Raw genomic sequence first — 15,222 nt, 5'->3', positions numbered from 1 at the left:
CCGCACATCACCTCGATATTGGTGTTGCACAAACCAAAATTCATTCCGCACATGGAAGGAAAAAATTAGAGGGAACGTTGCTCCCACTTGTTGCATTCTAAGGAGGTGGAAAAATTGTTGTGTGGAAGTCTCTCCGTGAGCCAGAGATGCAAGCCATCCCTGGCCAGAAGGGAATAGCACGAACTAGACATGGGTTGGGGAGGGCGGAGGCTGATTGCACCAGAGGCAAAGCAGTCCCTCTCTCCACCTTCTAATCAGACACTGCTAAACCACATCTGCTGAAGTAGGAGTGTCACAGCTAACAGGAAATTAAGCCAGCACCCAGGCAGGAAGGAAGGACAAACCAGAACGACAAACCAGATTAGAGGGTACAAGCACAGATGAGTATCCTTAACAGATTCCAATGTCCTTGACCAAATGGTTGGAAAGGGAGCAGGAGGGGGACTAGAAGAAGAGAGATTGGGGTTTAGCAGTAGCAGAGCCAAGACCCTTGAGTGTTTGAATACCACTGATGGCCCCTCTTCCCCCCCCATAAAGATGCATGAATTCCCCCCTAATGAAGGAAGACTTGGGAGCCACAGAATTAAAATCCGGAACTCAATCTAGTTTCACAGCAGCAACAACAAAGAAGATAACAACACAGCCAGCTGGAAGGTAAGAGACACGCAAAGGAAAAACTCACAAGAAGATACTTACAGACACGCCTTCCCTAGCAAAGGCTGCAAAGAGACAAAGAGATAGAGAAAATGGAAAGAGAGGCGTCAGTAACAGAGGGCACGTAGGAAGGGAGTCATTTGAAATCAGCAAGAGGCAACCAACCAAAGAGCAATTCCAGGTCGAATCTGGGCAGAGGGTTAATTGGGAGGAGCGCTAGCATGAAGGACACCAAAACTGGAGGCCTCCTTAACCATCCCCTTTAGTGCTAATTGGGAACCAGATGTCAGTGCAAAGCAGCCACCAACCAGAACCTCCAGCAATTCATCCCAGCCCGGCAGTGTTTGAACTTGCCACCTTACTTTTTGGGACTGGCCTACAAGACAGTGGAGAGGGCAACAGGGAATTAACATGGACCACAGGGCACAGGAAGAGCGGACAGACCAGGCAGCATGCTCTTATTACCCCCTAATGGGGGCACGGAGTTCCTCTATAACCAAGGTTGCTTCTAAGGCCTGAAGAGACCCACTTTTATGGGTGCTTGTGTAGCCAGCACCCCAGATCTTTGATTGTGGGGGGAACTGACTGGGAGGAAGGAGTTTTACTATACTACTCTATTAAATATCAGACAAGCAATCATGGGGAGAAGTAAGCACGAAACAGTGCTCCTGGAGGAGCTCCTTCCTCTATAATGGACAGAACAAGAAAGCCCATGCGTCCCCCTGGGATTTGTGCAACCATACACAGCAGATGGTTCCTGCCAGGCTGCGAATCAAGTCACGGCCAATAGAGTCAAAGCCAGTTTATCAGCTCCGTGACAGCTGGTCATTAGGGTTGCCGTTCAAAAAGGCAACATAGGCTGTTCTCCTGCCCCACGTCTGGCTAGGTTGGAGTTCTTGGGAGAGTGATGGGAAGGGAAGCAGGTGCGGCCAGGGCATAGGTTCCCAGAGGTCATTATTAAGATCATGTCAAGAATGATTCCCTTATTGCAGCACCTAGAACTAAACTCCAGTCTAGTAAAGGACAGCTAGATCCCAAAGGAGGAAGGAGTGGAGATGCCAATGAATGATCTGGAATGAGAGAGGGCAAACCAGCACCATGCACCCATTTAGAAGCTTGCACAGTAGAGGAGTTCAGAGGCACTCGAATGGGGCCAGAGAGAAATATTAAATTTCAACAACACAGTTGCTTAGTTCAGTCTGGATTTGGGATTTTCCTGGGCTTCCAAGGGTCCCAAGAAGCAAGAGACTGAACAGCGAGTTAATTTTAGGTGCTTTTAATAGAAGGGAGGGCGCTGGTAGTAAACTGTAACTAAGTTTAGCTCAAAGACAGCAGCATAATTAAAATAATCAAAGGTTGCTCCCTGGATTAATAAGCGACAAGAAGCGAACAACAATAAAGAGAAGAAGAAGAATTCGACTAACTTGTCCAGGCAGCTGCGTGGGCACCTCTTGGGGCATACAGACTGGCAGGACAGCAGAAGAAGAAGCCACATGCTCGTCAAAGCTGTTGATGCGAGGTTTTTTGGTGGGCTCTGGGCTTGCTAGAGGGGTAACACTATTACGTCTCATGAGCGGGTTAGGTCCCTTCTTTGCTTCCTAAATTAGAGCGAGACAAAGACAAAAAGGAAGAAGGCGAAAGTTATGAAAAAAAAGCAATTTTAAATTCTCCTCTATTTCCCCACCCCAAAAAAACCCCATCTACATATATGGTGTGTGTTTGATGCATTAATGTCCCTGATCACCAAGTGCAACACAAAGGTCAGGAGAGCCGTTCCAAGGGAAAAAACCCTACGTTCTGAACCGTTCTGGTTCTACGCACACAGAAAAGGCCACGACTTGCAGTGATAGCTAACTAGAACAGGAAGGTTCTTCAGTCTCCTTCTCAAGATCTTTCCCGCAGACCCAAACAGATAGGCAAGAGGAGAGCACAAAAGCAAGAAGCACAGGAGGGAGCTAGTCTAGCTAGCCGATGAGAGCGACTGATTCGGCAATTGGACAGAGCAGCCAGGGAAGTTCCACTGCAAAGGGCTTATGCTCACCTGCTTCCTGGAACTGCCCACAATTCCCGGGTGAAAGGGAGTGACAGTTACCCATGCAGCATATTAGGAGAACAACCAGAGCAATTTGTGCTTGTCTAGCTTTATTTTCTCACCACAGCCTAGCTCTTGTTATTGCTGCAGAACCCATTGCTACAATACAGCAGCTGTCAAAGGATTCAAAAGCTCTTGATCTACGCTACCCAGCCAGGAATTGCTTCACCCATCGCCGATCAAGCAGCCACCTCTAGGCGGGAAAGCCTGACTTCTGGCAACACTACGATGCAGTTTAGGACAGGAAGTGAAGAAGAAAGAAATAGCCACCTGAAAGGGGGACAGTTTAAATTGGATCTATGAGCACAGCACCCCCGAACACTGTGCTGGAGCATAGCTTCAGTGCCCACACCGTGGAAGTATGCCATCTCCTAAATCAGCAGCACCACTGCTCGTAGCACCTACGTGTTCCTATCCATGTACTGACCAGGCTTAACTCTGCTTAGCTTACAAGCCCACAGCACCAGCTGTTACACGACAGCACATTCATCTCACTCCCCAAAGGAGACTGCCAACATTTTCCCTTCCTCTCCACAAGCATAGAGCGCACTCACCCCTTCTGCTTAACAAGGAATGTGGCCTGATGGCTCTGTCCCTAACTGCCTCCTCCTCAGGCATTTATCAGTCTAGGCTCATTGGCTGTCAGAGGGGCTGATCCAAACCCCGATGAAAGTCTGTCCATTGACTTCGGTGGGCTTGGGATCAAGCCCCTAGCCTGTAGGGGAAGCACCTGAAGGCAGGTGGGGGGGAGGGGGTCAGGGTCTTTAATTTCTGAAGCCTCCTCATCTGCCTGCAATACCTGGAGCTGGTTCTAAAATGGCTGCTCATGGTGCCCAGCCAAGCGACCCCCCACCCGATCTTGAAGTCCTTGTTGCCGGCTAACATTAGGAGGAAGGAGAGAGAGTGACTGAAAGATCTAAAGCAAAGCACAACTCACCTCTGTCTGGTCTCTGTGAGTGTTCACCGCTTCGACGTTCAGACAGATGGACTCCACTCGGCAACCTGCAGTGAGGAGCGAGAGACTGTCAGCAATTTATGGTTCCTCATTACTTTAGGGTAGAGCCCAAAGGCTTCAGTCAGGCTCAGGGACCCACTGTGCTAGGCAGTGCACAGACACACAGGAAGAGAGCCCCAGTCCTGCCCACAAGAGCCTAAAATCTATCCTGAACCGAGGTGTAACCATCAGCAAACACTTCACCCAACCGCGCGAGCCAGCACGTCAAGGAAAAACGTTCCACTTACCATAGGCCACAGGTGTCAGCTTCAGCACCGTGTGAAGGGGGCATTTCAGGTAGGGCATTTCAGCTGGAAGAACAGCAAACAAGGGGGGAGGGAGGTTAGTGACAGCACAGGTGGCAGAATCCATTTGCATATGTATGGACTGACTCTACCCTTCTGTAGAGGCCGGCGGGAGCTCCCCTCCCCGTGTATAACTTAGCACACTGCCGAGGTCACCCAAAGCACAGGCAAAACAAGTGTCCACCCAGGGCTCCACTCTACAGCTGGCCCAACACCCCTGGCTAGTTCCAATCTCCCACTTCAGCAGCAGGATCGGACTGGGAGACTAAATGCCCCCTCCTCGGTAACTCCTCAGGCCAACCCTGGAGCTCACTTGGTGGTGCCAGCGTTCCAACAGGTGTTCAGAGGAATGACACTGCAGCAGCCCAGAAGCATAGGAGAGGACCTACACTCTCAGTGACTAGCCCACCTCATGATACAGCAGCGGCTCAGGCTGGTGCAATTCCACTTAAAATACTGCGAGCGTCATAATACTGGCCCACTCTTTGCAGACACAGAACTATGCAGACACAGCAGCACCCCCAACACCAGCCAACTTTGAGAACTCCTTGGATGAGTGTGCAAGGAGTCCCTTTCTCTCTGAGCTTCTGTAAAATACCCCCATCCGCCTTCCCCTTGCAACCCAATGTAGAACAGCCGGAAACAACATGGGCCGCAACTGCCTCCCGCTAAGTCTGCCGGAGTGGGCGTCACATACCCGCGCTCTTGTCTAGGAAATAAGCCAGAAGGCACCGCATCGCAGCCTGGTGACAGATCACAAGGACGTTCTCCTGCCTCTCCAGCTCCATGATGACTGGCTCCAGGCGCTGCACCAGATCTTGGTACGACTGCAAAATAAACAGAGCGAGAGATAAATTCACAGAGCACAGTAAGGAGTTACAGGGAGTCAAAAAGCAGAGCCACCGTTTTGGTCCATCTTTAAACCAAGTGAAACCCACAAAACTCCTGGAGTTTGGAACTGTATCCATGACTTACAGGACAAGCTGGAACACTGTTGAAGTGATGCTTTACGTGGGGTCGGTAACAAGAGGAGTTTCCTTCTCCTACTGGATTCCTTTAAACTGGACATATATTCACAAACCCCCTCTCCTACTACACAGAAGAATCACCGCCACCATTTGAGATCCACCCAACCTTTCCACAATGCCAGCGAGACTTTGCCTGGAGGGTGTGCCCTTCTGCTGAAGCAGATCTGTTCTGAACCATGCACATCTCTCAGCTCAAAAATGAATTTAGCGTTGGTGAAAGGTTCTAAATCAATCAGCCTTACAGACTGAGGTCTTCCATCTAGTCAGAGTACAGGAGGCAGAGGCAATGCGAGATCTCCCACACCGCCAACCTGTTTTTAACTCTGAATGATAGGGACCACCCTCTACAAATCAGGAGGTACTTTTGGCTCAGGGGAACATCTGGCCCTTGGCTTCTCCGCAGAGACTGCCAGCAAGGGTGCCAACCATGGTGGCCATCTACCCCCTAGGAATTGACTAAGTCACAAGTAACATGGGATTTGAACTTGTGGCAAAAGGCTCTATGGCCCATTAGCCAACCCTTCCAAGTAATTTCAGCAGTTCTCTAAAATGAACACACCACAACTCATGATAGAACACTAAACACAAAGTCACTTCTCTGCTCTGGTACTGGGAGGAGAAAGAACCTCAGGGTTTATTAAGCTACATGGAGTTTTTGAGGATAATAATATCTGTTTCAGAAGCTCGTTTTTCTAGAAGAGCCATAAACTCTGGAGGACTGGCCTACAGAAACACCAATGTACAGAAACAAGAGTGGTAGCTGGTGGGAATTTTAGCCCCTACGGTCAATATTACGCACATCACTATTCCATAACTTTGAAATCCACAAGCCTGTATTTTTCCAGGAGCTGGTGGATATTCCTCAGACATCTTTGTGTTTATTCCATAGCACTGAACTAAACTCCCATGTCAATGGACACACATCACTTCATCACCCCCTAAAAATGCACCATCAGCTCACTCCCCCAGCCAGCAGAGAGCGCTGGAGAGATGCTACCATCAGCCTCAGGAGGGTGCCTGAGGGCAGGGGAGTAAAGAGAACTCCTTTGGGATGAAAGATGCTATTTTACATTAAATATAGGGCCAGATTCAGATACCTTTACTCAGGTTAAGTAGCATCTTATGCCTCGAGCGGTCTTCATGAAATCAATGGGACCATCCATCAATTTGACTAAGGTATCAGAACCAGCCCGTAATAATTTGACAAGTGCCCAAAAGGGGTCAGCACTCACATCTAGTTACCACTTTGACTCAAAGTACTCAGAGATCCTAGACTGACCCATTTCTTTTCTGCCCTCTAGGCTGGATGCAGAGCAGAAGGGTATATGGGGATGATAGGAAAGTATGTGGCGTTTTAGACCAGTCACGTCCCAGAGGGTTTCTCTGCAGACATACCTCTCCAGAAGGGTAGCGGTAATAGTATTTGTCCTGATCGCGTAAAGCAAACTCCTCCGGGTGCTTCTCCTTGATCTCTTCGTAAGTCATCTCTTCGCATACACCCTGCGGGAACAAGACATCCCTCGAGGTTATTTACTGGGCTCCAGACAACAGAGCTGCAGGTGCCAACCAATGCAGGTACCAGGAAGCCTTACAGCAAACCCTTTTCCTGCACATAGAGAATAACCTGCACTTGAGCCCCTCAGAATTCAGCTGTGCAGTGGCCCTACGTGGCTGCAATTTTAAACCAGTCGGTTAGAGACAAAAGCTAACAAGCAATTTGGCAGCACCGCATGTGCTACCAAAAACAGGCCGGCAAACAATATTGCCTCTTTACGTCTCTGGAGAGGTTTGACGTCACTGCTTGGGAAACGTCAGCACTGGCCGTCAGAGCAAGGCACTGAGTCAGCTTCCCCACACCCACTCAACACTTCCACAGCACCTCAGTCCTGGCCCTCCCCTTCCCATGCTCGCTATTACAGCGCCAGGCCTCTCCTGGACAAAACACAGCCGCGCTGACCAGGTCACAGTGTGTTGGAGTGGGCAAACCTTGCTTCCACTGTGACATTTGGGCAGAGGTGGAAGGCCAGTGCCCTCACCGCTCTGCTCACCCAGACAGTGAGAGTCAGCAATTAGTAACCCAGTTAAGATGCTTACGGCATCGATTTCGTTGAGCGCCTTCCACTGTTCATAGGGCAGCTTGAGGGCTTCTGCCGTTTGGATTGTCCTCTTGAGTTGGCTGGTCCAGATTTTGAGGTCCTTCAGGTTCTGCTCCTCAACAAATTTGTTCAATGCAATGGCAAACTAAAGGAGATAAAACAAAGAGTGTGGTTATTGAACCTCCGCTACCCAGGGCTTCCAGATGGTCCTGCTTACCCCGGATTTCAGAGGTGCTCATTTAGGTGCCAGTAGTGCACTGAAATGTTGCCAATTCAGAAGACACATTCAGGCCAACACCAAGTATATATATCTGATGCCACCTTGTCTCATACACGGCATATTACACAACCAGGGACTTGCTCCCCCCTGCCCAAATACAAGAGGGATATTGTTCCCCTACCTTCTTGCCCCTATTGGAGAGACCAGAGTCGCCTCCAATCTTCCCTTTGAGGTTGAATTCGCTCTCGCCGTGTCGACACAGATAAATGGTGCGGGGCTGGACATGGATGTTCATTAGGTAATAGACAATCCTGCTCTGGATGTGATCCTGGACCCTGTTCACCAGGAACCTCCGGCCAACATCGATCACTTTGATCAGAGACACGTCCCTGTGGAAACCATGGCAAGGAGCAGTGGAAACATGAAGCAAAGGCAACTGTCGAGAATAAATGTCAAGGGATATAATCCCCATGTTAAAAGGATTTTCTGCAGGGGTATTTCATGGTAGCTTTAAGGCTTTTCTTTGAAATCACTGCTACATTGAGACTGGCCAGATAATCTCCATTTTCCTTGTTCCGTTAAAAAAAGATTAAATAATATTCTTCTGACTCCAGGCCCACGGCTGGTAGCTAGCACAAGCCTCCATTGTAGGAGAGATCTGGGATGAGGCAGCGTCCCCCATGTGGCTTTCACACCTCAGGACAGTTGGGATTGACACCACTCATTGAATGACTGACTACACTGAAACCCTGAAGGCCCAGAGAAAGCCACCTGCTGCCCCACACCCATGCCAGGTGCAGAAAGTCACGGGATGATGGAGGAGTTACTCATGGTAAAAAAGTGTTCCCAAATGGAGAAGCAGAGGAGATAAATATGCAGCACTGCAGACTAAAACTGGCTCTATCCAGAGTTACTTAGGGTGGCCAGGGCCTCCTGGGTGTCTGCTCTGGCTGGAGAGTTGATTACGGTAGGGGCCGGCTCCCTCCCAGGGCTCGCAACGTTACAGAGCTTTGATGGGATGATGTCAAAAGGTTCAGAGAAGCACCCCAAATCTCAGCTGCCCCTCCAAAGTTCTTGGGTCTGGAAACCAGCCTGAAAGCCTCAAGAAATCAGCGCACGCTGCTTCTGGTCGGCCCAGAAATCACATGTAAAAGTTACCGCAGGATGCTCCGGTACTCTGGCTCCAGGCTGGAGCCACAAGGCATAAAGGACGGTGAAAAAGCCAGATCTTTTTGGCCCTCCAATAGATGCTTGAGTTTAATGAGAGTTTGGGACTCACTCTTATTTTATTCTAATAAATTCACTTTTTCAAACAGAAACTGAAATACAGATCTATATTTTATTACCCTTTTCTTCCAAGACAAAACACCTTCACGCCAAGCTATTTCAAAGCAAAACCCCTTACCTGTCATAGTTATCTGGGTCAAGCGGCTGGTAGCTGGCCTGGTAACAATTGATTCTCTTCATAAAGTCTTCCATGGCATCGGTTGAGTTGCAGTCCCTATAATCCGGGCTGGACAATTTAACTTCCTGCAGCAACACAGAAAGCAAATCAATACATCATCAGAAAGCTTTCTGGGCAGACAAAAGCTAGCGCGTCAAGTCAATGACAGTGCAAACACGATGTGTCTTGGAACAGTCAGGCTGGTCTAATATCAGGTGTCAAAGCTCTTCCAAGAGTCAGGTACAAAGAGTCCACCTACAGGTGGAATTCTGAAGTTATAAAAGAAGTAAAGTAAGAACGAATGGTAAGTGTAAGATGGGTAAACACATGGCTGCAACGCGTAGCTTGGGTTACCATTTCCTCTCCGAATCAAAGGTTACCTAGCTCAAGGGTTTCTCAGGGATTTAGCCTCAACATTTGGTTGCCAAGAAAAGAGAAGTTAGTCCAGTGACAGTCTCAGCTCCCTAACGAGTCAGCTGAGCACACCCACAACATGGGAAAAAAAATACACCATCCAACTACTTGTAAAGAGAACCAGTGATGTCTACGTGGTTAGAGTGGAACATGGGAAGCAAGTGACCTTAGGCAAGATAGTTGTACAGCACGTAGCAGAATGGGGATCTTGTCCATGAATACCTACTGCATTAGAAATACACCTCTACCCCGATAGAACGCGACCCAGTATAACACGAATTCGGATATAACGCGGGAAAGTAGCAGGGAGCCCCGGCCCTTTTAAGCGCCACCCAAGCCCTGCTGCTTTACCACGTTATAGCCGAATTCGTGTGGAGCCCCAGGCCCTTTAAATCCCCACCCGAGCCCGGCTGCTGGAGCTCTGGCAGTGATTTAAAGGGACCGGGGCTCCCCGCAGCGGCTAGAGCACTGGGCCCTTTAAATCACCGCCGGGGAAGCCGGTCCAGTCCGGCACGGTGTACTGGCTCTTGCCAGTAGGCCGTACCAGACCGTACCCGATATAACACAGTCTCACCTATAAGGCGGTGAGATTTTTCGGCTCCTGAGGACCACGTTATATCGGGGTAGAGGTGTAATTTAAATGTTTTGTGCCTCGGTTTCCCCATCTGTGTAATGGAGGTAATAGTACTTTACTTCTGCCCACTGGCATCATTAATTAGCATCTGTGAATTGCTTTAGGATCCCTAGATGACACATGCTGTAAGGCCACAATGTTATCATCCAACATTTACTCTAAGTTTCTGATACTGCAGCACCAAGCTTAGGCATTGCAGCTAACAGTGTTGGTGTTGCAATTACCTCAACACGCTGACCCTACAATGGCTTACACATGTCAGTAATATGGACACCAATGCAACAACTCATGCGAGTCAAGTGTGAGCAGAACTGTTTGCAGAATCAGGGCCTTTTGTCATTGATATTATTATTATAGTTTATTTTCTTAGGGTACGTCTTCACTTACCGGAGGGTCCGGCGGTAAGTAATCGATGTTCTGGGATCGATTTATCGCGTCTGGTTAAGACGCAATAAATCGATCCCAGATCGATCCCGGAAGTGCTCGCCGTCGACGCCGGTACTCCAGCTCACCGAGAGGAGTACGCGGCATCGACGGGGGAGTCTTCCTGCCGCGTCTGGACCCGCGGTAAATTCGGACTAAGATACTTCGAATTCAGCTACGTTCTTAACGTAGCTGAATTTGCGTACCTTAGTCCGAAGTGGGGGCTTAGTGGGGACCAGGCCTTATATTGCATCTGAGCACTAACACACTGTTAATCTGTAACGTCCGGTGAAGCAGAAACTTACACACAATTTTATCTCCAAGCACGTACTTAGGCATTAACTAACTTGAAGGGAAGTTATTGATTTGTGTAAAATAAGGTGTGAGCTATCCACAGAGATAAGAAGGGAAAGAACCAAATCAAGGCTAGACAGAGAGAAATCTGGTCAGCGCCAAGGTTTTTCTTTCAGTTCTTTTGGGGGCCTGCCCATGGAGGCCAAACTCCCATTTAACTTCACAGGAACTGTGCTTGTATAAGGGTGACAAGATGGACCCCATTCAAGTGTAGGATGTTCCCAGGTGCACCCTTATCTGTCTGAATGTAACTCAAAGCTGTGTAGTTGCTAGTATCATTAAGGGAATTCTATGGAAAGGGGAAGAATGAGTCAGCTTCCTATGTGATAACACCAGACAGCAATACAAGACAAACCCGTGCCATAAAACCTTGTCACCTAGGGACAAGCATCATTTGAACTCTGGGCATCGAGCCAATGGAGTTTGAGGTGCTGTAAAATGACTTGGAATGTTGTGATGTAGAACTGGAGATAAGATTGGCGGTTGGAAGAGTGTCTGGTAACAGGTTAGCAGGGAAAGTGAATTTTCATTAAAGAAATAAAAAAAGCCCCTCTCTGCTCTGGCCAACCCTAAGGCAGGGGGTTACCTCTTCTGACACATGCACAGGCAGGGCAGGGCACCAAAAAGACAGCTTCTCAAGTAGGAAGTTGCATGCCATTAATGTTTCTTCCCTAGCTAAGGCTTCATTTAGCAGGGAAAAAAGTGTGTAGTGAGGCCCGGTTACTGTCTTTTCTTGTGCATCTGTTTAATAGCAGACCTTGAGTAAAGTTTTCAAAAAGCACAGAAGTGACTTAGGAGCCTAAGTCCCATAGACTTGCACTGAGATTTAGGCTTCAAGGTCATTTTTGAAAACGGGATTTATACTCCAGCCACTTAAGCCCTTTTGAAAAAATTGCCCCTCATTATGAAGTTATATTGTGACAAAGTGGGAATATTTTGTAATATTTTGTATGAGTCATGTGAGCCTCGGTTTCCCCCATACTTTGGATTGCTACCAAGTGGTGGGAAAAAGATTTTACGTTTGCTCTCAGGGCAGACTACAAAATACAGATGTATGTCACCCCTGTCTGGGTGGAACAATTAGCGTCATTAAGAAACTGGCTGAAACTAGCTCAGATCAACAAGGGGTCCAGAGACATAATGCAAGCTCCAGTGACTCATAACTTGAGTCTCACCAGCAGGAAGCTCCAGCCAGGGGGTTGTGAACTCAGGATGGTCCTGCCTGGAGAACAAAGGACAGACATGACCAACAGGGAATAAGAGATGGCTTCTGGAAGAGGCTCGGGGCTCTCTCACCTTGGAATGGACTAAGGAAGGAAGTCAGGGAGAGACAGAGCTTGAAAATGGAGTTCCCCACAGCTTGGCTGGTGAATTGTGTCTTGACCAGAATGGACTACGCTTTAACCTTCGTTTCTCTGTGCTAACCTGAGGACTTCCAATGCTGTGTTCCACTTGACCAATAAACTCTACTCTGTTTTGAAAATGCTGTTTGGGTGTGACACTGCAAATACCGGTTGGGGTGCGGTAGTCCTTGAAGAGAACACACGTCTCTACCAGGAGTCTACCTCAGTTGGACTTGCTGAGCAGCGCAGGGCTGCTGGAGCCCAGCAGCTCAGTCTAGGAGGCCGTGAAGCAGCGTGGCCTACCCTGAAGGAAGAGTGAGACCCCCATGGTGGGGAGGGAGGTGTCCTGGCACACTGCAGGGCTTCCTCCAAGAGACTGTTCAAAAGCTGGGGTGTGGCACAGATCCTGTGGATCCATGGCAGTTACATATTAAATGAACGGGGACTAGGGAGCTCAGAAAAGATTGCAAGTGATGGCTGTATTCAAATGCTTTGGCCTAGTCCTGAAGGGGCTGGTGCCAGACAGTCTTTACACACTTTCTGCCCGGAGAGAGGTAAAAACTAAAAATCCTCAGCTGCCGCTGAAGTACAATAAGCTGATCACCAGCTAGGGTCAGAAACAATCTGTGCAAATGCAGGATTTAGAAATAGATAATAGCTTTCCATTCTCACCATAACATTGGTGGCAACCACGGATGGGTCATTGCAAACAGATTCAATGAAGAACACCTGGAAGACAAAGCAAACACCGGTTGAAGACTGGCAGTGAAACATAGGGAGTTTATTACATCCAGCCTGATGTCTACTCTAACCACTCCATGCAATTCTGAGTAGAATGTTTCAAAACTATTTCCTAATCCACCCTATGGCAGAAAGTTTCCCCTCTCACCAGCTCATCTATTTTATTCTCCTTGGCTTGGAGATCTTAGTGGGGAGTTGGGTGGAAATGTTCTTTATGTTTGGTTCCCACTAACCTGGGCTTTGGAAACCCAAGGTCAATTCCCTGCTTCGCCACAGACTTCCTGTGTGACCTTGGGCATGTCACGTAGGCCCAGATCCTCAAAGGTATTGAGACTCCTCACTCCCAAGTTAGGCAACTAAATACCTTTGAGGACCTGGGCCTAAGTCTCTCTGTGCCTCTGTTTTCCCATCTCTAAAACAGCACTTCCCCACCTCAAAAGGGGTGTTGTGAGGCCTGAGAGATACTCAGAGACTATGGTAACGCAGGCCATATAAGTACCTTAGATAGATAAAAGTCTGGTGTATACTGACCTTGAACCCATTTTCTTTGGCAAAGTTTAAGACCATTCCTCTTCTCTCCCTTGTTGTATTGGTAGCATCAAAAACCTATACAATAAAAATGCCAGGGAGGTCACCTTCAGGGGACATTTAAATAGCTCTCAGGGGAGGGGGAGAATTGTTTGACAATATATTTGCTGAGGTTTAGAATCAGAAAAAGGAAGTAATAAATTCATCACTTAAGGCAGTTTTCAGTTATAAGCCTTTGATTCTTAGAACAAAAACCTGGCAGTAAAAACCTCCAGAAGGCAAGTAAGGGAGCAAAAGGGATCCCGTGGATTTAATGGCATGTGCAAGGAAGGATGGTCTTAAGGCACTGAAGTTGTGGGTTCAGTTCCTGGCTCTCCCACCACAAGCTTCCTTTGTAGCCTTGGGGAAGTCACTTAATTCTTCAGCCTCTTTTCAGCCCTGCAAGCAGCAGGTAGAATACTCATAGGGAGGCTGTGAGGAAGGCTTCGTTCATGTTTGTGAGGTACTGTGGTGATGGGACCAATCTGAAGTCCTATAATGATGGGAACGGCCTCTTCCCCAAGGCGCTGTTCCAGTGTGTAGAACACAGGCTGCAGGATGCAGTTTCACTGGGGGACTGTCTCAGCACACACTGACAGTATTTTGAGGATGGAAAGAGGCCTCTTGTTTCAACTAGCAGCCCCCCATCTGAACTTACCGCGATCTGGCCACCTTCCGCCGACAGGTACAATTTGACGTCTCTCAAGGCAGCTAAGGCACATTGTCTGCAGCAGAGGAAGAAACAGATGTTTCTTAAGTAACTAGAGATGCATATAAGAGCCAGTGGCTTGTTCCCTGATGAAGCAGCCTTAAAGTTCCAACTCCTCCTAACCTTCCCACAACCCACGATTCCTGGTACATGCAAGGACTGATATCCCTGATCGACGGTCCGGAGCTGTGCGGCCAAAAGCCCCCGTTCTAGCATTTACCGCGAGGCCACTGGCTTCGCATCCATGAGGTTTGCCCGCTTTGCAGATGGGAATCCCAATCCTGACTTCCTGTGCGCGACTGATTAGATAACAGCTATAACGCTCTGTGAACGTGAAGCCACTCTGCAGGCTAAATGTTATTCAACACCTCAACGGACAGCGGCCGGCCTTGCATCTTCTGGTGGCTCTGACAAGCTAAAAGGGAGCTGCACTCCACTTTCTCACCACAGAACCCCAAACCAGGAATGTCAATAGCCTGGCCTGGACCTGGGGAGTCCCTGGGCTCCAGGGACGATATTCTTAGGGCTCGCTTTTCAGAAATGCTGAGACCCCTCAAAAGTTCAGCTAACGTCAATGGGAGCTGCAGGTGCTCAACATTTCTGAAAAATCAGGCCCTAAGGCTTAGATCCTCAAAGGGAATTGGTGCCTAAATCCCTTTCAGGATCTGGGCCTAAGCCCTGAATGGCATTCAGGCAGCAGGGGAAATCTTAAGAGACCGGGTAGGACCATGTTTCCAGTTACACTGTTCTAACTCCAGAGTAATTCCCTTGAAATCAGGGGGAAGGGTTACCTCCAATTTACAGAGATTTTGGCTCAAAGAGAGCGGGCGGGTTAACAGAACAAGGCAACAGCAAACTTACTTCCGGACATTCATGCCCTCCTCATTGTCAGGGCGGAAGAAGTCATAGGAGCTGTAATGCTTCACCGCCTCCCGGCGATACTCTCCCACGTTGAAAACTGCAAGGTGAAGGCAGGCAGTGAGTACAGCATTGGAAAGGGGCCAGCTAGTATGTCCCATACACAGCTCAGCAGGCTCCAGGAGCACGACAGTATGTACGGAAACCCATCCAGAGATTGGCAGGAAAAGGGTTAACCCTCTCTCTCTCTCGCAACACCCCCACTACGAAACTAGCATCTCCAGCAGATATTCTCCAGGGATCCCAGCTGCAAGGGTGTCAAACACGACTGGGCTCAGCAACCCAC

At 48.6% G+C, this 15,222-nt stretch overlaps 1 protein-coding gene across 6 annotated transcripts in view; it reads right to left on the bottom strand.

The window, feature by feature from the left end:
- PFKFB3 (6-phosphofructo-2-kinase/fructose-2,6-biphosphatase 3) overlaps positions 1–15,222 on the bottom strand; it is a 116,853-nt gene that overhangs the window by 50,960 nt on the left and 50,671 nt on the right. For 3 of the 6 annotated variants that reach the window (XM_034764383.1, XM_034764373.1, XM_034764401.1), the window contains 12 exons: positions 14,880–14,976; positions 13,968–14,034; positions 13,274–13,348; positions 12,674–12,730; positions 8,795–8,919; positions 7,571–7,778; positions 7,168–7,314; positions 6,469–6,573; positions 4,743–4,872; positions 3,989–4,051; positions 3,684–3,748; positions 2,079–2,252 (listed from right to left, as the gene is read on the bottom strand). In XM_034764383.1, the coding sequence (XP_034620274.1) occupies positions 2,079–2,252; positions 3,684–3,748; positions 3,989–4,051; positions 4,743–4,872; positions 6,469–6,573; positions 7,168–7,314; positions 7,571–7,778; positions 8,795–8,919; positions 12,674–12,730; positions 13,274–13,348; positions 13,968–14,034; positions 14,880–14,976 (1,313 nt within the window). Of the gene's footprint in view, positions 1–696; positions 720–2,078; positions 2,253–3,683; positions 3,749–3,988; positions 4,052–4,742; positions 4,873–6,468; positions 6,574–7,167; positions 7,315–7,570; positions 7,779–8,794; positions 8,920–12,673; positions 12,731–13,273; positions 13,349–13,967; positions 14,035–14,879; positions 14,977–15,222 lie in introns of all 6 variants that reach the window. The other 3 variants (XM_034764392.1, XM_034764408.1, XM_034764417.1) reach the window with 2 other exon arrangements.

This window comes from Trachemys scripta, chromosome 1 (assembly GCF_013100865.1).
Source record: "Trachemys scripta elegans isolate TJP31775 chromosome 1, CAS_Tse_1.0, whole genome shotgun sequence".
Lineage (NCBI taxonomy): Eukaryota > Metazoa > Chordata > Testudines > Emydidae > Trachemys > Trachemys scripta.
This window is presented reverse-complemented; position numbering and strand designations above follow the sequence as displayed.